This window comes from Diuraphis noxia, unplaced genomic scaffold, assembly GCF_037042655.1.
Source record: "Diuraphis noxia isolate RWA-SAM2 unplaced genomic scaffold, SU_Dnox_SAM2 contig0003, whole genome shotgun sequence".
Classification (NCBI taxonomy): Eukaryota; Metazoa; Arthropoda; class Insecta; order Hemiptera; family Aphididae; genus Diuraphis; species Diuraphis noxia.
In genome coordinates this window covers 55,346,696-55,367,254 of record NW_028301713.1, presented here as the reverse complement: position 1 = coordinate 55,367,254, position 20,559 = coordinate 55,346,696, and the positions used below count along the sequence as shown (strand labels likewise).

At 28.8% G+C, this 20,559-nt stretch overlaps 3 protein-coding genes, 1 long non-coding RNA gene and 1 pseudogene across 5 annotated transcripts; 2 read left to right on the top strand and 3 right to left on the bottom strand.

Moving 5' to 3' along the window:
- Positions 1–720: 720 nt before the first annotated feature.
- On the bottom strand, positions 721–3,097 carry LOC149057558 (zinc finger MYM-type protein 1-like; annotated as a pseudogene).
- A 1,439-nt stretch (positions 3,098–4,536) lies between these two features.
- LOC107170606 (pancreas transcription factor 1 subunit alpha-like) lies at positions 4,537–11,883 on the top strand. Of its 2 annotated transcripts, XM_015520770.2 has the most exons (4): positions 4,537–4,666; positions 6,609–6,783; positions 9,646–9,993; positions 11,257–11,883. In XM_015520770.2, exons 2-4 carry the CDS (start codon positions 6,621–6,623, stop codon positions 11,430–11,432), a joined length of 687 nt encoding a protein of 228 aa, XP_015376256.1. In that variant the 5' UTR covers positions 4,537–4,666; positions 6,609–6,620; the 3' UTR covers positions 11,433–11,883. The 2 variants fall into 2 exon arrangements, with proteins under 2 accessions (XP_015376256.1, XP_089080388.1); XM_089224262.1 differs by lacking the exon at positions 4,537–4,666 and having other exon boundaries at positions 6,470–6,783.
- On the bottom strand, positions 7,095–8,938 carry LOC149057557 (uncharacterized). The gene is made up of 2 exons (XR_016191107.1): positions 8,365–8,938; positions 7,095–7,585 (listed from the first exon to the last, which is right to left on the bottom strand). It is a non-coding gene; the product is annotated as an uncharacterized LOC149057557 (long non-coding RNA).
- Positions 11,884–14,379: 2,496 nt separating the features above from the next.
- EMC3 (ER membrane protein complex subunit 3) lies at positions 14,380–16,022 on the top strand. Its single transcript, XM_015520764.2, has 2 exons — positions 14,380–15,064; positions 15,557–16,022. Exons 1-2 carry the CDS (start codon positions 14,608–14,610, stop codon positions 15,847–15,849), a joined length of 750 nt encoding a protein of 249 aa, XP_015376250.1. The 5' UTR covers positions 14,380–14,607; the 3' UTR covers positions 15,850–16,022.
- A 1,326-nt stretch (positions 16,023–17,348) lies between these two features.
- On the bottom strand, positions 17,349–20,559 carry GlyRS (glycine--tRNA ligase). Its single transcript, XM_015520762.2, has 13 exons — positions 20,304–20,559; positions 20,021–20,225; positions 19,808–19,949; positions 19,428–19,739; positions 19,208–19,357; positions 18,975–19,137; positions 18,740–18,904; positions 18,522–18,648; positions 18,337–18,460; positions 18,014–18,230; positions 17,858–17,951; positions 17,600–17,787; positions 17,349–17,538 (listed from the first exon to the last, which is right to left on the bottom strand). Exons 1-13 carry the CDS (start codon positions 20,538–20,540, stop codon positions 17,431–17,433), a joined length of 2,232 nt encoding a protein of 743 aa, XP_015376248.1. The 5' UTR covers positions 20,541–20,559; the 3' UTR covers positions 17,349–17,430.

Genomic DNA, 20,559 nt, shown 5'->3' with positions numbered 1-20,559 from the left:
TCCAATATTATATATAGTGTTTCTAATATGTGTCGAATAGATAAAAACAGATAAAAACAATGCCAAACTTTCCAAAAATAAGCAGCCTTAAATATCTCCATTGATTATTAGTTTTTCACTATTAAAACAGAATTTTTTTTTTTTTTTCAACAATAAAATTATAATTTATTAATAATATGTTTAATAAAATTATTTAAATCAATTATGAATGAAAACTAGTGTTTATTTTTATTACGTTTCTCATGATATTCACAGAAGGGCACCTAACAAAATGTGTACAAACAATAGTGCACCGCCTGGTAAAAAGGTTGGGAACCGCTGTTTTAAACTATGGTAAATATAGATACCAGTGCCGGATCCTGAACTCTGGGGGCCCTGGTGCAAATGCAAATTAGGGGGCCCCCTTGAAAAACAATTTGCAATACAATATTATACCTTTATATTTCTACTACAAATTAAATTGCATTATAAATGTATGACCTCACTTTAACGTCATATAGATATAGGTAATATTATAATATTTAAAAGTAATCTTAAATAATAAATTATTTATTTAACATAATTTTTAATTATTACATAATAATATTATATACCTAAGAAACATGAAACGTGTATATTTTTTTTTACAAATAGTATATCAAATCTATAGAATCAATTTTAAATTTATTTCCATTGGTGAATGAATTCTTGTGAAACAACAAATGTAAATTTAAAAACATTCTATTTTAAGAAATTTTTTTTCTTTAATTTTGCGTTGGCAAAATTATCAATAATCTTCTCAATATTTAGAGTTTTGATTCGCTCTTTTTCTATATTTAAAATTGCTATACCAGATAAACGTTCTTGTCCGCATGAGTTTCTTAAGTAATTCTTTATTAGTTTTAGTTTCGAAAAAGAACGTTCTGCTCCTGCTACAGCTATTAATTGGTATTGTCAGAAAAATTATGCAAGCACTTAAAACATCTGGAAAACTACTAGATAAATCGTTATTTATAAAAAAACTACCAAAATGTTTAATTGTATTTAATTTTTCATATTTTATAAACGATTTTAAAGATAACATTTGTCGTGGGAAGTCAGAATTTATATCGTCTTTATAATATGTTAAACAAAAATCGTATGATACTTTCATAATATTTTATCGGTTTGTGTTAAAAGAATAATAGAGTTTAAAAAATTGAAATCCTCTATAACATCATCATGCATGCATACTTTGAAACCGACTAATTAGTTGAGACAAAACTGTATCCAGCACAGGGAAAAATATTTTAACTTTTAAGTTTTCTTCAGTTGTGTTAAGTCTCCTTTCTCCATTTAAATTGTCATAAAAATGTTTTTTGACATACGATTCCCTTTTTTCTACAAATTTATTGGGGATTCCCCATCTTAAACACAGTGATTTTGCATTATCAAGTATATTATCATCGTAGTTATTCGCCGTATTTGTCAATCGGTGTACCAGCTACCAGCATACACGATAATAGCTAATAAGTGTGGAAAAAAAATACTTAACAATCGATCAAATATTCACATTAATTAACCCACCAATGGAATAAATTAAAAATAGTTTCAAACCAAAATCTAATATACCATTTGTAAAAAATAAAACATGCATGGTTATCAAAAAAACCTATTTTATTTTATGGTACTTTGATAGTTTGGTATTCATAATATCGGGGCTACCAATTTTTTAAAGAGTCGGAGGCCCTGGGTGCAATGCACCGCTTGCACCGGCGGTTTATCCGGCACTGATAGATACATAAAATACACAGAATAAATAATATTAAACACGTTATTTATATTTTGGAAATTTAAAAGTTAAAAATTTTAAATAGTACGTTCTCTGGCACTATGCTTCAGTTTGATAGCGATTGAACGGTAATAACTTTAAAAATCAGACAGGGTTAATTAAATAATTCTAAATAATTAACTACAGCATATAACTTATTTTTAAATTATTATTATGGCAGGTTATAGGTTATTAGGTACTATAGGTAGTTAAATGAAAAATTACTTATATTATAATATATGCTACAGGCCCGTATACGGGGGGGATTTAAGGGTTCACCCCCCTCCACCCCCGGAAATTTTTAAAGTAGTTATATATTTATAATATATTATCTCAATCTTGTCGGAAAACGCACTTAAAATACTTTAAACCCTCCCTCTATCTCCGAAAATTGACCCTGGACACGTCCTTAATATGCTATTAAGTATAGTAAGTACTTATTAAGTACAGATAAATAAATGGTAGTCTGTCTATGTCTATGTTTATGAGTTACAACGAAATAACTAACTTTGTTATTCTTCGGTTGAATATCTAATTTCGTCCAAATTTACATTTGTTTTAAATGTCATATAAAAAAGGTTTCTATATATGTGTAAGTATATGTATACATATTGGATTGTTTGATTATAATTTTATCTACGTCTTAGAATCCTTATTGTTTTAAATTCCTAATTCTTAGCTATAACAATTGAACATTTTATATATTTTTAACTACAAAATAATTTGCAATCCGTAAAATTTGTCAAACTTTTTTGAACTGCTTAAAAAAATAGTCTTTATGAATTTTTAATATTTTTGAATTAGAAAAAATATGAGAATATAAAAATATACGAAGAACTTTGTATTACATTTTCAAGTTTTTACCCTGAGAAAATTTTTTTATTGCTATTTATAAAAAATTTGATAAGGTATAGTATGTTAAATATTAATCGATAGCTCAAAAATAGTCAAATTATTTTGATGTATATTTAATGTACCTATATAAAATAAATATTTGGTGAAAATATCAATAGTATCTACAGTTATTTGTTTATCAATTACAAAATATCTCAAATTGTTTTTCGTGTTGTATTTCAGTCTAATATCTATACAGTTTTTTTAAATAAAATAAATATAAGTATAAGTATGTACAATACATTATATCAATAACGGATATATTTTTATGGTTTTTAAACATTTAGTTTTGTTTCATTATAAAATATATGATAATGTCGTATACAAAAATAAGTATATTGTGTTGTTAAGCACGAGACTCTTCATTTTGAGGTCCCTTACATTGGGCACCACTTTGTTATAATTTAAAATCATGATTTAGCTCTAGGAATTTTATAACTAACAGTAATAATTAAATAAAGATATTAGGGCAATATATAATTCCAAGAGATTAATTGTTATTTTAAATTATAATAAAGTGTATGATATACTTAAATTATATTAAGGCACATACCAGTTGCGTATACAGGGAGGATAGGGAGTTGTAAACCCCTCCTCCCACAAAAATGTTTCAATATTAAATGTATGATTATTGATTTTAATAAAAACACACAAAATTTAAAACAATTTAATGTTACATTTTTTTAACCCCCCCCCCTCTTCAAAATTTTTTTGATACGTCACTGGTGTGTACTATAATATAGGTATCTTATGTATTAATAATAAATATATGATGTACCTAAATAGTAAATAATATATATTAATATATTATATTAATCATTCAGTTCAGTGCAGTAATAGTATATGATCCTCCATAGTCCATACCCAAGCTGCCTAGTTACAGTCACGGCTACACCATTTCATCCTTATATATTAATAATTAACAGTATTTTTGTAGTAAATCTAGTAGACATAAGAGTCGTTCATGTTATTTAATGGGTGAAAAAGTGTGAATATTGAAAAAGCAACTAGCAACACGCGCTGGGGCACGTGGCTTAGCACGTGCCCCAATTGGTTGCACGTGATACAGTTTAAATAAAATAACAATGTACAGTAACTCTTATTTATATATTTATAAATACATAAAAGTACATACCTATATAGGCTATAATAGAAATATTGTAGAAGGGACATATTCAGACGTAGTGGAATATGATTAAAATATTGAAGTAAAATTATGTTAATGAAAATAACTATAAGTATACTAGCTGTATGGACATAGTTTTTTAAATCGTTTTACTCGTAAATTTACTTCTAATTAAGCTTATTTTGTATTTACGATACATTATCTACGTATACTCGTACATTACCTATACGAATATATAGGTATTAAGTTATATAAATAATTATAAGTCTTTTAAGGCTAAAAGATACTCATTAAAAACAAAATAATATGATTTAATATGATTTTAAAAAAATTTTTATCTTGGAAATTTCGTAATTTACACATAATTATATAAATATAACAAAATTCATTGAATACTTATATTACGAACAGTGTAATAGTTTATACGACGACGTCACGTGACGCTTAAGAACAGCAAGCGAATCATTGATTTGTTTTCTGCTGTTGCCCCCTCTGGGAAAGATAGCACCTGTTTATGAACACACAAGTGTATATAGTCATATAGCATAAGGTAAAGAGAGAGAGAGAGAGTGATGAGGAGAGAGAAAGAGAATTCGATGGTATACAAATGCATCTGTTTGTTAAGTATAGTTTTCAAATTTTAAAAGTATAAATTTAATATTTTTATTTAAATTAAAACTAAATTGATGGTGTACTTATATACGTCAAGAATAATAGTTAATATTTATTAAATTATACAATATGACGTTAGTAAATATTTGAATTCTATAACTTTGAATTACGTTTAATTTGCAGAAATGTATGCATTTCATTCAATCAGAGATGTTAAACTTAAGATTCTAAAATGAGGAACAAAGGTAATGGTTTTTCAGTAATATTTGTTTTTAGAAATAAAATTGTGTATTTATCACAATTTTCTGGAGAAAGAAAATTGCTTCAATGCACTTTTTTTTGAGACATTTGAAGTTGAAATTTCTCCAAAATTGGATATTTAAACGAAAAGTAAAGATGTTCCTCTAATGATTTCAATAATTTCGTTGTAGTAAAATATGAATGCCAGGTTTCATGAATAATTTATTCATTTAATGGTTCAATAAAATTTAATGGACCACTAAATGTCTAAATTATGTTTAAATTATGTAAATAATAGCTCATTATTGATTTGTTAAATGTTTAGTGATTGTTCGTGTAACTCTGCGTTTGTGTGGGAAACTTGAAACTTTTCACCAGAGCATATTATTTATTATTTTGAATTTTATACACAAACAATAAATTAATAATATATTATACTTAAAAAATATATATTTATACCTAATACAGCATATTTTCATTGCAATAACTGTCTATGTATAGGTATAATTCAATACTACAATGATGTCACTAGAGACTAGAGTGATAGTTGCCACGTACCTATAAGGAAGACCGTGATTATTTATAATATTAGAATATAGCTATAAATTCATATAGATGGACTGGAGATCATAATTATTATTAATTCCTAGGATAGATATTTAAAATATGGTAGAAAGTGTCATGTTTAATAATAAAATCATTAAACATTTTGGAACAAATGCACTTTACTACACCCTTCACGTTCAAATTTTTTGAAAGGTGTATTTTACAACACTAATTTTGGAACTGTTTGAATTTTTTGTGGAAATTATTGCCTATTGGCTATTGATGAAGTTATTAAAAAATAATGTTGGGTCTTTAATTTTCCGAAAAAAAGTAGCCATGTGTGTTATATAGTCCTCGTTCGCTCGACACCGTTCTTATAATATATAACCTAACCTAACCTATACCTACTCCAAAAACCAAAAATACTTCTCGATTTAAGGAATTTTTATAAACTTTATGTTTGTCTGATAAACTTATTTGCACATTTTTTTATTTTTTATCATAAATACTAAATTCTGAATTGGTAACAATGGTTAGGTTACTATTTTTTTTCTATCAATTTAATCTACAGTTTAATCATTTTATTGGAGATTAATTGCACAAATATCACTGCTACATTCGTTAAATTAATAATCTGCTGTGACCCCAGTAATAAATACCTATACGTGCCTTTTTTTTCCTTTTATATACCGGGAACGGGTGGGAACTGTTTAGCACAATACTGCCACCCGAACCCGCCTACATTAAATAATATTGAGTTTTATATTCAATATTATTATTTAAATTTTAAATACACAGTCTAAGATAAAGATCATTTTTTTTTTTAGAAAACATTAAATATATGTGCATTGAGCACAATATGCACGTATGGAAATCTAGAAATACACACTTTTCCCATAAAATTGACGAAATAAGCAAAATATGCATTTTAAAATTTAAAATTTTGGATTTTTATACATATAGAGTTATGGGCAACTCTTACAACTTCCTAGCTTTATTAATGTATGTGTATCTAGTTGCCGGTTACTAGCCGAATGCCGTAATATTGGAATTTCTTATCAATATTTTTTTGGGTGACGCAAGTACTTAAAGTACATATAAACGCAGCCTGCATATTATTATACATATTTTATTGTACACGTTATATATGATCCGAAACTTATACGTGGGTGGAAGGAAGGGTGTATATTGGGGCGGTGTATGGGCGTGGAATCACCGACTACCCGTCCTTTAACTGGCACGCCTCGGTAGGTTGTTTAAGTTGGTTCAGCAGTCTTTGCAGCAGCGTCCCGACATCCGATTGTGTTTGCCTGAGTCTCACCTAACCGAGTTGTGTACACACACATAGTTGTATAAAATATTAAAATAAAAATTTTAATTTACCGTCCACACGTTCACTAGGCATATTCAACGATGGACCATCATCACCATCATTATCAAATGAACCACCATGGTACACCGCACCATTATCACGCACCGCCGTACACAAGAGACTATTTCCTGTACGAGTACTCTTCTGGTTCAGAGTCCGATGGTACGAGCTCGCTGAACAGTGATTGCGATTCCGGCAATTGTGGTAAGTGTTGTAATTGTAATCTATGTACACACATATATAGGTGCATAGCAGTATAGCACAGTATAATTATTTATTTTAAATGGGTTTAAAAGAATTTTATGCGTGTATATCCCATAATTAATAATAAAATACGAGTAAACACACAATTCGATTTAGTAAAGATAATTACGATGAAACAAGAACCAGGTTTATTTTTGAAGAATATATTATATTGATTACAATTATTAAATAAGAGTGCTGAAAATGTTTTGTTGAATATTTTATATCAATAAATCCGCAACATAAAAATATCTCATATATAATAATATGCATTTAAAATAAATAATTTTTTTTTATTGATCTTTAGAATACAGCTTGGCAGCACAGGCCATTAGCAATCATTACAAATTATTCATATTGTTATACATATACTACATATTTACAATTATATTAGTTGTTTGAAGAAATTTGATGACTATCTTGTTCTGGTCCGGGTTGGGTCCAAGTAGTGTGTCCAGGGTTTGGGTTATGTTGAGGTTGTGGCTAACTTGGTTAGGTATACCTATAGTAGGCATTCCGTCATTATGTGTTGTACAGTGAGATGATAACCGCATGATTGGCATATAGAGTGATTTTCTTTTGCCATAAAGAATCCGTGGGTAAGTCTGGTTCGGGCCTATTCTCAGTCGATTTAAGAAAATCTTAAATACTTTTTATAAAGTAATCAATTAATGATGTATATATTTATTAATATATGAAATACTTACAGATTTGTAAAAGTATAACAATACGATTTAAATCACTACTTACGACTGAGTACTCACTACAAAAATAAATTAAAATATTACTCAGTGTAAAAACCATAGGTATAATGAAATAAAAAAAATCCATTTAATATCCATACAAAATATCTATTTTTAATAAATAGTAATAATATTATAGCATGGGTAAATCATGAACCGATCGTTAAAACTTTACTAGATAGGTATATACTTTTCATTTTAGACACAAAATATGATAACTATGAAAATTAGATAATTTTATATAATAATGTATTTAATATTGGCCCAAGATGTATAGATAATAGAAAATATTATCTACCTACAAACCTTAACGCAAAAGTATTTCAAATATGATTATGCAGAATGAAAATGAGTTGTAGATTGTAGGTATATAATTATATAAACGTCTTGTACAGTACAATTATCTAAGTATTTATATCAAAAATAGTCAATTGTATCAGAATCTAAATTCCATTCTGCTGGATCTGACCCAGGAAATTGTTTTGATACGGATACATTTTTTGAAGAGCTGGTAATAAGTTCTAAGTTAGGAGACGGAATTTCATTGTTTTTTTGTTCATCAAAATTATTAGTTTCAGCTAATGAATCAATAATAGATAGACTACTAGAATTAAGTTCGTAATTGTTGAGTTTTTCTACAACTTCGTCGTTTTGAACACTTGAATATGATTTATAATTTGTATAAAATAAAATACCAACATGATTTTACGTAACGTCAAGTTATGTACTTACTAAAATCCTACTTATCGGTTACAGTGTAATACAAAGACATATTTTATGTAATATTTCAAAAATTTACCTTTTTAAAAAAACTATCTAATTTTGCCGTTTTTGCAATAACTTTTTCTTCTTTCAACTTTTTTTCTAATGCTATTTTTTGATATTTCGAACCACTCAGTCTTATTCTTTTCATTATTACTAGTACTACTTCGACACTTCGTAACTATACAACTGACTGACAAATCACATTAATAAAATATTAGTTTAAAACTTTAAAGGTTTGAACTCGTCAACTGCGCATGAAACACTACACGTCTACACAACTAAAGCGACTGCAGATATTGAGATTTGATATTAAACACAAATTGTAGATATTCGATCAAAAATACAATTATATAATATTTAATCAATGCTTATACCTATATAAGTTATAGCCGATAGGCTACTTCTATGAATTATTGTAATCGAAATCGATAAGACATCGTATATACGTTACTTAACGTCAACATGCGGGTTCCGTTCTAATGTATGTGTTATCTTATCTACCGTACGATATTCGAATCCAATTTTCAATACTTAATTTAAGAATTAGGATAGTCGACGAATGACAATAATTATTGTAACGACAATTATTCACATTTGATTCCATTATAAGTAGAATTCAAAATTGAGAAATAAAAATAATTTAGCATCATTTTCAATTTTAATTTACAAATTATTTTTAAAAATATCCATAGTAAAAAAATATTTTAACATATTGTAATTTATTATTTATTAGACTGGTAGTGCAAATTTTGCCGCCCCTCAAAATTTGCCGCCTGGAGCAAATGCTCAATTTGCACCTAGTATAATGCGGCCCTGCTTGTACTACATAAAACAATTTAAGATTTATTCTGATATATGATAAAAAATAGAAATATTTATTTTATAAGTTTAAAAATGTTTGAAAATATAATACAACCTCTGACCTCACCATACAATTTGCTCTTGCAGCACTAAAAAAAATAATCGAATTAAATAAAATACAATAAAATACACATAATAGATAAAAAAAATTATAAGCGTCTGCAGAATTTATATAATTTTGATAAAATTCGTCAAAATCATGAAATTATTTAAATTGTTTATTGTGTAAAATGAATACAATTTTTAATTTTAAAGGCTTGAAAATTAAATACCAGATTTTTCATAAGTTATAATTATTAGAATTGAAAATAAACTTAATTGTAAAACCACATTTATTTGTAAGCCGGATTGAAGTAAAAAAAAAAAATGTTGACGGAATTGAATACTTAAACGTATTTATGCTTAAACGATTTTTCTTTTTCTTTTTTAAATTTACTTGGCATACATTTTGCAGTTGGTTCAGGTCGCAAGAAGAGCTCACGGTGTCACAGACAAAAGACGCAGCAGCGGCAAGCAGCGAATCTGCGTGAAAGGCGACGCATGCAGAGCATCAATGAAGCATTCGAAGGGCTTCGGGCGCACATACCTACATTGCCGTATGAAAAGCGCTTGTCCAAAGTCGACACTCTGAAGTTGGCCATCGGTTACATAAACTTCCTGTCCGAGTTGACTCGTGGTACAGGGCCGACAGGAAACGGCGTCACATCTTTAAACGTGGCCAAACTTACGACGATCGCCGGTCGCTTGCATAGACCGCCAGCACAGGTCAAAGAGCAACCTGTCAAGAAATTTATTGTTAGAGGTATATAATATAGACTATAGTACCTAACTAAAATTTTCAATTTTAAGGCAGTGACCAAACCTGTAATATATCTAATTTTTACTCGCTTACGTTTTATTTATATATACTGATTCGACTATACAATACATTCGTCAAAATCTTTTAATTATTTTTGACAACAGTGAAAATTCCATCGAAAGATTTTGATACACGAGTAACTCGTACAATAAGGTCATCAGGTCCCCATTTAATGACTATGGCCTTGATGGATATATGTATATAAATATATATAATACACGTATATAATCATAAATGATACATCGAATTTAGTTGTTGATAAATAACTATTTGTATAGGTATTATATATCGATGAAAATAACTAACTTGTTCAATCAGGGGTGCCATTTGGGGGAGGGGGCGCTAGGTATACTTTGACTCCTCTATTTTTTTTGCGTCTTGTTAGCCTGGATTACAATTTACAATGCGCTGACGGAGTTATTCAATCGTTTTTTCTTTTTTATAAACATTTTTCCAGTGGCTATACTGCATCAAATGAAAGGTTTTTTCTTCACTTAAAAGTGTAAAATCTTATCTTAGGTCTTCAATGGGTGATGAATGATTAAGCGATTTAATGATTAATGAATAATGATCATAGTGATAGACTGATAGAAAACGAAGATACTAACAAGAAAAATTTATAGACAAAGCAGTAGATAGATTTTCTAAATTAAAAAGTAGAAGGTATAAGCTAGAATAGCATAATTAATTTTAAAAACTAATGTACACCGTATGGAATATTGTATTATTGTATTTATTATAATATATGTTAATAAATAAATACAATATATTAATTTTATTTAGAATAAATTGCATTGGTGTTATCATAGCAATTTTGCAATATTACCTATAGAGGTTTATATGTATACTATACCAAATTCATTATTAATGAATAATTTGAATTCACTTAAATATATACTTCAAGAGCTTAACCCCATACAAGTGACATACGCATAAACAATATTTGTAATTAGTAATTACTATTTTGAAGAAAAAGTAGCCTGACGGGAAAAAAATTGGCTTGCTTAAATTTTGGCACCCCTCTATTAAAAAACTGGAATGGCGCCACTGCAGTAGTGCAGTGTTTAATACCAACTTCAAATTACAATTGGTATTTAAACATTTTAAACTGTAGTCAATTTCAATAGTCAATTATTTGTTCATATCTATATTATATAATTATGAAAACCTATAGTAGATAATATTATAAAATATTGTAAATTTCAGGTGCATTTGGAACTCCATATTCATTACATTCATTGTCTTGGTCGAGGGCAAAAGAAAATTGTCCAAATAGCTCAGGAGTAATGCGTGCAAAGTTATGGAGGCCTGAAATAGGGTCACCGCGTAATTCTGGATCTACTTCAACCTCAACGAGTTCGACATCTTCAAGTAAAAACTAAAACCTAATGACTCGACTCTCATTAATATAAGATATAAAATGACTATTAGTCGCTAACAATAAAATTATAATGTATAGATTATAACTCTATAAGTTACTTATGTTTTATATAGTTATGCCTAAGGCATAGGTAAGTTATGTATACTTTGTTTCTATTTTCAGTTGTTTTTATTCCTATTTAAACATTTTTATTACAATATTAACTATATTATTTTTTGTATAATACGTACGAGGTATTTACTTGTTTTATTATTGTTTAATACTGTTAGTTTATAGTTTGGTGTATTTATTTATTTTTATTTTTTCAATTAATACCTAGTTAAACATTTTAATCATTTATCTTTAAAATAAAATAATATAAAATATTATTATCCTATAATTTTTATTGTGTAATTTACTAATTATATAAATTGGCAATTATAAATGATTGTGATATTATGCTTAAGGACTTATGGTAGCGTTATTATTAATTATTATTTACACCCATTGTACAATTGATTGCCTATATAGCTCATACGTAATAAGTTATAAACAATAATATAATTTCCTGGTTGAAGTAGATAGGTAGTTGAAAAGTACCTATCGGCTATTAGTGGCATAGTGAACTTTTTTTACCTATAAAACAAAAACCGAATTGTTTGAGAAGGCTTATAAAGAGCCGAGCCCCCATTTAAATTTTATTGACAGATTGACACTCGCCAAAATATTTGTAATATTTTACTAACAAGACTAAATCCTATATGTTAAAAGTGATTAGATTATTTTAGCCCCACCAAGATTAATATCTAAATTGCTGTTGTGGTTAAGCTACTGAAGTAAAGTTTATAGGGTATAAATTATTAAAAACATATTTGAGAGTTATGAATATTTTAAGATATACAAACAATTTACTATTTTAAAATACTCATAACTCGCTTTAAAATTAAAATTTAATAAAAAGCCTAAAAGAAGTCCTTGATAATAATGTTACATTTATTTTTTATAAGAGGTCAATTCATTCTAAATTTTAAACTCACGGAGCTAAATGCGATCTGCTGAGCGTAAAATTTGATATGTTGTACTTGTAAGACGAAGACAATACATATCGAGGTATCTCTTAAGATACCAAAAATGCATATGTTTATAATTTTAAGTTGGAATTTACATAGTATGTACTATAGTCTATGTTTATAGAATGAAGTGTGTAAGCAAACATTAAAAAAAATAATATACCTAATAAAAATATCAATAAAAATAAATAATATTAAATTAATTATTTTTGAAACTATAGTTTAAACTTTAAACTAAACTAAAACTAAACTTAAAAATTTTCATTTAGTTTAGTATTACTGGAAATACTAAGTTATAGGTAATAGGTTATACTTAACCGTCTTAATCTATCCTAGGTACAGTAGGTATTATTCCAATTAAATACCTATAATGACGACATAAACCTATAGTTTAGCAGCCACTTGAATTTTTCGATTTTTTTTCAGTAACATACAGGCACTAACATATGTATTTCAACGGACAACGAGTTCAAGACGATGGTGCAAAAGTAAATTTTGTGGAAATGATTTGTTTATCTGATAAGTTATAGACTTGCAAATTTGGTGCAAAAAGGTGTTTAATCTATAACCTACTCATATGAATAAAGCTTTATTTTACCGCTATTATAACGAATTTTTTTTTTAACTATGTATTTCAACGAACTTAAAACGATGGTGCAAAAATAAATTGTTTGAAATGATTATTTTTGAAGTTATAGACTAATTTTATTTAGTTTAGCGGCCATGTGAATGTTTCACTTTTTTTTAAAAAAAACCTTGGAGCTAAAGAGTGCAGTGACGAGTGCCACAAAAGGTGTAATCACTGCCTATCACTAGTTTAAGTCTTCAAAACTAATCATTTCCGAAAATTTATTTTTGCACTTTCGTTTTAAACTCGTTGAAATACATAGGTTCCGAAAAAAAAAATCGAAAAATTCACGTGGCCACTAAGCTAGATTTGATCCCTAATTACTAATCAGTTCATAAAACACACAAATGCCATAAATCATTATAGGCAATCTACAAGATTTTTTTTAAATAATAAATTACAAACGAGGATTGAGCCTTGAAGGATCCAAAATTGACTTAACAAAAAAATATATTTTTTTCAAAATGTACGGAACATTATATAATTACACTGCACAACTGTAGTATGCAAATGCCAAATATTAACTATTATTATTATTATTATTGTGATCTATAGTCCTATAGAGGCAATAGATTATATTTTAATTTTAAAGACCTATGCATGCGACCGCCGCGCAAACTGGTGGGAAAATAATATTATGAATTATGAATTGACTATTGAGTACCAATGGATACGTATGAGGAGAACCAGTGACCGAAAACCAATAATTTAAATTTAGTAGTGTGAAAATGCTATACAGTATAGCATTTATTCAGTATAGCCTATACTGAAAAATACTAAATAAGTAATTTCTACATTTCTAATTGCTACAACTTTACTTTACTATGTAATTACTAATTACTTCTTTTTTAACTGTAGTTATATGTTATATCACAGAATAGATTAAATCCATAGATAATAAAAGAATGGATAGGCCATCAGGCCTTATCGCACGGGCATGAACAATGAGGTTACAAGGGGTTTTATCAGAATGAAAATATCAAAATTGCTATAAAATAAATGATAATACCATTTACTAAAGTGAGAGCACTATATAAAAAGCAATCTGTGAATCTGTCTCTCATCCACATTCCGGCCCGCAAACAGGGGTTTGAAGTTAATATAGGAATGGCCTATCCATTCGTTAATTATCTATGATTAAATCTATCAAGGGGAATAAAATACGTAGGTATTAACCATGAACCATGGTAAGGTTGCAACTATGATAAACTTTTCATGATTATTTTATTCTGTGATACTAATATACTATGAACATTTTATATTTTATTGAATCATGACACAAGTCATACCACTCATACCTATCTAAATTCTAAATGATATAATATTCAATTATACAAAAAACAATTGAAATTTTAAACTTAAATATTTGTTAGTATTAAACTAGGTGATCAATTTTTTTTAATTCTTAATCTAATTAATTAGGACTTAAGGAGTTTGTTACTACTTAATCGTATTAATGTACATATTGCTTTAGTTTTTTGATTTAACTTTACAAGAATATGGCCGAGTTGGTATTGGACATCAATATCCGAGGTTGGGTTTTTTTACCAATTGTACTAATCACATTTCTTGTCGGTGTCATTCGGCATTATGTGTCATTATTAATCACGTCTCAAAAAAAAGCTGAGCTGACACAAGTACAAGATAGTCAAGTACTAATTAGATCACGCATGTTACGTGAAAATGGTCGATACATTTCTAAACAAGGATTCTACATGCGTCGTCATTACTTTAACAATGAAGAGAATGGTTACTTCAAGACCCAAAAACGAGCAGCTCCTACTCAAACAGTTATGCCTGATCCAAGTATGATGACTGAAATATTGAAAGGCAATGTAACCAATGTCTTGCCAATGGTTGTCATTGGTGGTTGGATCAATTGGATGTTTTCTGGATTTGTGACTACCAAAGTACCATTTCCCTTAACCTTGCGTTTCAAACCAATGTTACAAAGAGGTAATTTACTTAAGAGGACGCTACACCCGCATGTATTGTCTCCGTCTTACAAGTGCGTAACATTGCAAAAACTGTTTCGCGCGGGAAAGAACCGAGAAGGCTACAGCTATAACTAAGAAACGAAATTTTCACCACATAATAAGGAGAACATTTACTGTGCAACGTTGTTTTTAATTTTTCGATATCACAAATAGAAAAAAAGTTCTTATTGTTCCAAAATGCATTATTTTTGCATTTTTCAAAATCGAATAACTTTTTTTTCAGTTCTAATATCAAAAAAATAAAAACAACGTTGCACAGTCGAAATTCCCTTTTATCTGTGGTGAGAATTTCGTTTTTTAGTTATGACTGTAGCCTTCTCGGTTCTTTCCCGCGCGAAACAGTTTTTGCAGTGTTATGTACTTGTAAGACGGAGACAACACATGCGGGTGTAGCGTCCTCTTAATGTGGTCTGTGATTATAAGGTTTTAATTTTTTTTTTTTTTTTTTTAGGTATTGAATTGGTTTCATTAGATGCAGCGTGGGTGTCCTCTGCTTCGTGGTATTTTTTGAATGTATTTGGACTTCGGAGTATATATGCACTAGTTTTGGGTGAAAATAATGCTGCAGATCAGTCACGTTTGATGCAAGATCAAATGTCAGGTGCTGCAATCTCTATGCCTATGGATCCAAAAGTAGCTTTTAAAGCAGAATGGGAAGCTTTGGAAATAAGCTCTCATAAGTGGGCCCTTGCTGATCTCGATAATGAAGTGCTTAATGTATTATTAAATAAAAGTATTAAGTAACAATTTGAGCTTTGAAGTGAACATGGTTTTACTATTCTAAGTAAGGTGTATAAAGACTAAAGAGTTAAGTAATATCTATAATTGTTTTTTTTTTAAATTAAACTTTTTGTGTAGTGTTCTTGTGTTTAATTCTGGTTTTGTGTTAATTAAACATAAATGAAATAATACATTCATTCATGTAATTATTTATCTTCATATAGTAGTGTGGTATTAATTTATAACCTTATAAAATTTTGTTTTTAAAACCAAATTTGAACTAATACAATAAGTTATATTCAAATTTGATTGAAAGTATATGTTGTTAGTTCTTATGGATGACAGTTGTCATAGTAAACAGTTAAAATAATATAGATAACTAATCACATGGTAAATAGTGGTACATTGTACATATATGCATAGGGATGTGCCAGGACCCATTGATTTTGTACAAATTTTATTCATTCTAGGACTTTGTTTAAGGACAAATGATAATTCACAAGGTTGAGTTGTGCACAATACCTACATAATATATCAATACCCTAAAAAGGTCGTGCAGCAGATTAATGTATAAGACAAGTATTATAGTTAGGTAGCAAATAAAATATAAATAAAGAGTTCAAATTGTTAAGAATTTTGGAAAATTGAAACTGAAGTTGAAAATTTTAACTGATGAAAATATAATTAACCATATTTATAGTCAAAATTCTGACATCCGCTTCTATTAATAATACCCACTTATATTAAATGTATTATGTCCATGCATCACCATATAAATTCTATAAAATATAAATCAAGTTTCTTTTAGTCTTCTTCATTCTTGATGTTTCATTTAGCATTTCTTGGCATGCTATTCGAGAACTAGCCTGCTTATGAGGTGTACAAACTACTAAGTTAAATTTAATTTAGTTCACTATCTGGTGATTTTTAAGCAGGCGACTAGTCGAATTATATTATAGTGTTGCTAGCAATTAAATATAATCGTTGATCCAACACTTATAAGTTCACAAATTGTTGGTAATAACTAGTAAGTATTGCCGATGGATTCGCTACTTCTACACATACAACAAAGCACTAATGTAAATCTTCAAAATATGTCACCAAATACCCACTGTTGAGGAAATAATCAGTAAGGAATACTTTTTGGAAGGGTGTCAGCTAAATCAGTACAAAAACATTTTAACTACAAGTAAAATTTATGTCTACGATTGTTTGATTTGTAACTTTTAAATTGATTTCTTTACTGTTATGTGTGACCAAAGGAAGTGAACTGGTATTCAGTTCTATACAGTATACACTTAAATCTTAATTATAATAATGTGTTATAGGTACGGCAATTCAATGTAGCCAAACTGCTCAACTTGAGATATACTTTTAAAATTGAAATTAACACAGACCATTTTGTAATGGTTTGTATAATAATTGGTATTAAAATATTACACTAACATGTACCAATGCTTATATTATTCTTAAAAGAAAATTCATTGTAAGAATATAAAAACAAATGCAAAGGCATTTACATCTATTGCACATAAACAGTAACATTTTATTTTTTAAAAAAGTATGATAACCATAGTGTATTAATTATAATTCATTAAAATGGCATTATTCATTTGTCTGTTGAGACTCAAATTTAGGATATTTAACTTTAGCTGCATTCCAAACAGTATTGCCTTGTGATAAATTGTATACCAAATCCACAACTTCGGACACCTAAAATAATAAAAATTATGTCAATAAATTTAAACAACTATTAAACTGCAGTTGTTCTTACAGGTACTCGAATTTGTTCCATTGAATCCCTTTCTCGTATAGTTACTGATTGGGGTTCCACCAATGAGTCAAAATCTACCGTAATGCAATATGGTACTGCTATCTCGTCAGTTCTAGCATAGCGACGTCCTACCGACCCACTTGAATCATCAATTTTATTTGATACGCCTTTCAGGCATAAACTTTTGGCTAAAAATAAATTACAATTTAAAAGATTTATTTCAAGTTAAATTACATATTACTTTTTTGTAATACTTACACAACATAGATACTAGAGGTGTGAACTTATCATTATCAAGCAATGGAAGAACACAGCATTTTAAAGGTGCTACTAATGGAGGCAATGATAAGTACTGAAAATAAATATAATTTACAAATATTTAATTTAGTTATTCAAAAATTGTAATATATTTACCGTTCTTTGCTCATCTTTTTCACGGATTTTAAATGTATGTTCTAATAATGTATAAATAATTCGACCAATACCAAATGATGGTTCTATTACATTAGGAACAATCTCTTCAACATGAATAGTTTTTGAATACGATTTAAGTGGGATCATTTCTTTGTTAATCTGGAATTCTTTATTACCAATTTTACACAAAGTTAATCCAGTAGTTGGATCACGTTTTCTTGAAGTAACAAAAATAATAAAATTAGATTTTATACGAGACTTTTTATAATTTTTAGATAAATTACAAGTAAAATAGAGTTTTATACATTTCAAATATATATTACCCATTATCAATGAATTCGTGTAGTTGTTTAACTTCATTTATTGATAATTTTGATAATCTTTCCACACACTCTTTGGAATCTTTGCGTAGTGTTTTACCAATCAAACCTTTATCCATCTCCAATTCTATAAAATATAGCTTTGAGGTTAAACCAAAAATTAATTATTTTTTTTAAATTGTACTTACCTGTAACTTGAATTGTTTTTGGTGCAGGTAATTTCCTTTCAGCTACTAATCTTTGTTTAGTTTCTTCTCCGTGTTTACTTAGGTCATATGCTGACCGATCAGCACAACCAATACACTCCACCCAACCCTATTCAAAAATATATAAAAATTTAAAATAATAGTTAAATAACTTAAGTGTTTACTGTTAATTTTAAACCTAAATTAATGAAAATCCTCACATAAGAAGTTAGACACTCAGCATCCCAGCAGTCAACAGCATAATGAGCCATTTCATTTGACATGTGTTGTCGAAATCTTAATTTTTCTTTGGTCACTCCAATTTTCATCATAAACATGTAAATACGAGCCATGAAGTATCCCAATGTTTGATTAGCAACCATACCCTGATAACAAGTATTTACAATAATGATTATTTCAGAACTTAATTTGTATGATCTAAACTACTATTTTTACCTTAGATACAGCTTCACCGATTGTGATGTCAACAGGAGGTTGTCCATCCATTTGATTACAAGCACTGTATAACTTCATTATGGTATTTTCTACATCACAAAACTTTGAATGTGATTTATCGTTTGGATCACAGAAATGTTCTATTTCAGCCATAGTAAATTCCCTAAGATGATTGCATTTTATTTTTTTTATTAAAATTTTCTATTTTATGTCAAATATTAAATTAAATTTACCGAACTCTTAATAAACCAGAACGAGGAGAAATTTCATTTCGAAAAGCATTACCAATTTGAGCAGCAGCGAATGGCAATCTTCCTTGATTAAACTCAAGTAAACGTTTAAAATTGACAAATATACCTTGCGCAGTTTCTGGTCTCAAAAATCTAAATCAACAGTAAATATTTGAATAAGTTAAATCATTTAAAATTTAATTTTTGAGCCAAAACTACTAACCCCTTTTGGTCTCCAGTAGGTCCAATCTGGGTAGCAAACATAAGATTAAAATCGACAGGTTCAGAAAGATCATTCCCAGTAGTAGGTGATTTCATGTTAAATTTGTTTACAATATCAGACATTTGCTCTGTAGTCATACCATCCAATTTGATTATAATATCTTTACATTCTTCTTTAACTTCAGGAGTTTGTTTTTTATCCTTGATTAAAGTTTCCAAGCGGTTCTTGATTAAATGGTCAAGTCTGAAGCATTCTCCAGTTTTTTTATCTTTCACCATGGTATCAGCAAACTTTTCCACATGCCCCGAAGTCCTTTAATGGATTAAAATACAACATAAATATCAAAAGTTTCTTATACAGATTTTGAAATAAAGTCTTACTCTAAAACTCGTTCCGGTGTCAGCATTGAACAATCGATTTCAAGCATCTGTTCTTCAAGAACAAAAAAACGTTTCCATTGTTCCAAAATATTTGATTTTAAGGCACAACCCATTGGTCCAAAATCATATAATCCAGCAACCCCTAAACATGAAATAAAAAGTTAAAATTATGAATTACTATCAGTGTTCCATGTTCCATAAGCCTTGACATACCTCCATAAATAGAAAAAGATTGGTCGTAAAAAAATCTACGGATCATTAGATCTGCAAACTTAGATCTATTAAATGTTTCTGAAGGTGGTTGCAAAGCCAACTCTTTATCGTCTAATTGTTTCTTCAATGCTTTCAACTCTCCAACAGCTTTTTTCACCTCCATATCCGAGGCATTTGATTCTTTCAAAGACCTCACCACGAGACCCTGCCAGAATCAAATGAAAACGCACATATCATTCATTAGTTTGTTAATATATTTATAAAATAATCTGTATCCACTCACTTGTTTCTTTACAGCCTCTCTCAAGGGGGCCAAAATTTGTTCGATTTGTGTATCCGCCATGGTCTCCGGATGATAGTTGACGATTTTCACTTGGGTAGCTGACTTTTTCGTGCCCCAGTTACTCAATTTAGAGAAATGTCGAGTATTGGCAGACGGACGAGTGCGGACACCGATTTCTCCAGCAGAAAGTATTTGTCTGATGAGCAATTTCAAATTCAGACACTGCAAACGTGACATACCGAAATCAGCGTCAATA

Excerpts from the sequence above, each read along its gene's own strand:
- LOC107170606 (XM_015520770.2), top strand. The coding sequence starts at position 6,621 with ATGGACCATCATCACCATCATTATCAAATGAACCACCATGGTACACCG. Across the intron at positions 6,784-9,645 it reads TTGCGATTCCGGCAATTGTG|TTGGTTCAGGTCGCAAGAAG; the intron begins GTAAGTGTTGTA and ends TACATTTTGCAG. Across the intron at positions 9,994-11,256 it reads CAAGAAATTTATTGTTAGAG|GTGCATTTGGAACTCCATAT; the intron begins GTATATAATATA and ends TGTAAATTTCAG.
- EMC3 (XM_015520764.2), top strand. The coding sequence starts at position 14,608 with ATGGCCGAGTTGGTATTGGACATCAATATCCGAGGTTGGGTTTTTTTA. Across the intron at positions 15,065-15,556 it reads CAAACCAATGTTACAAAGAG|GTATTGAATTGGTTTCATTA; the intron begins GTAATTTACTTA and ends TTTTTTTTTTAG.
- GlyRS (XM_015520762.2), bottom strand. The coding sequence starts at position 20,540 with ATGTCACGTTTGCAGTGTCTGAATTTGAAATTGCTCATCAGACAAATA. Across the intron at positions 19,358-19,427 it reads CCTACTGGAGACCAAAAGGG|ATTTTTGAGACCAGAAACTG; the intron begins GTTAGTAGTTTT and ends CTGTTGATTTAG. Across the intron at positions 17,952-18,013 it reads AAAAAGATGAGCAAAGAACG|TACTTATCATTGCCTCCATT; the intron begins GTAAATATATTA and ends ATTTATTTTCAG.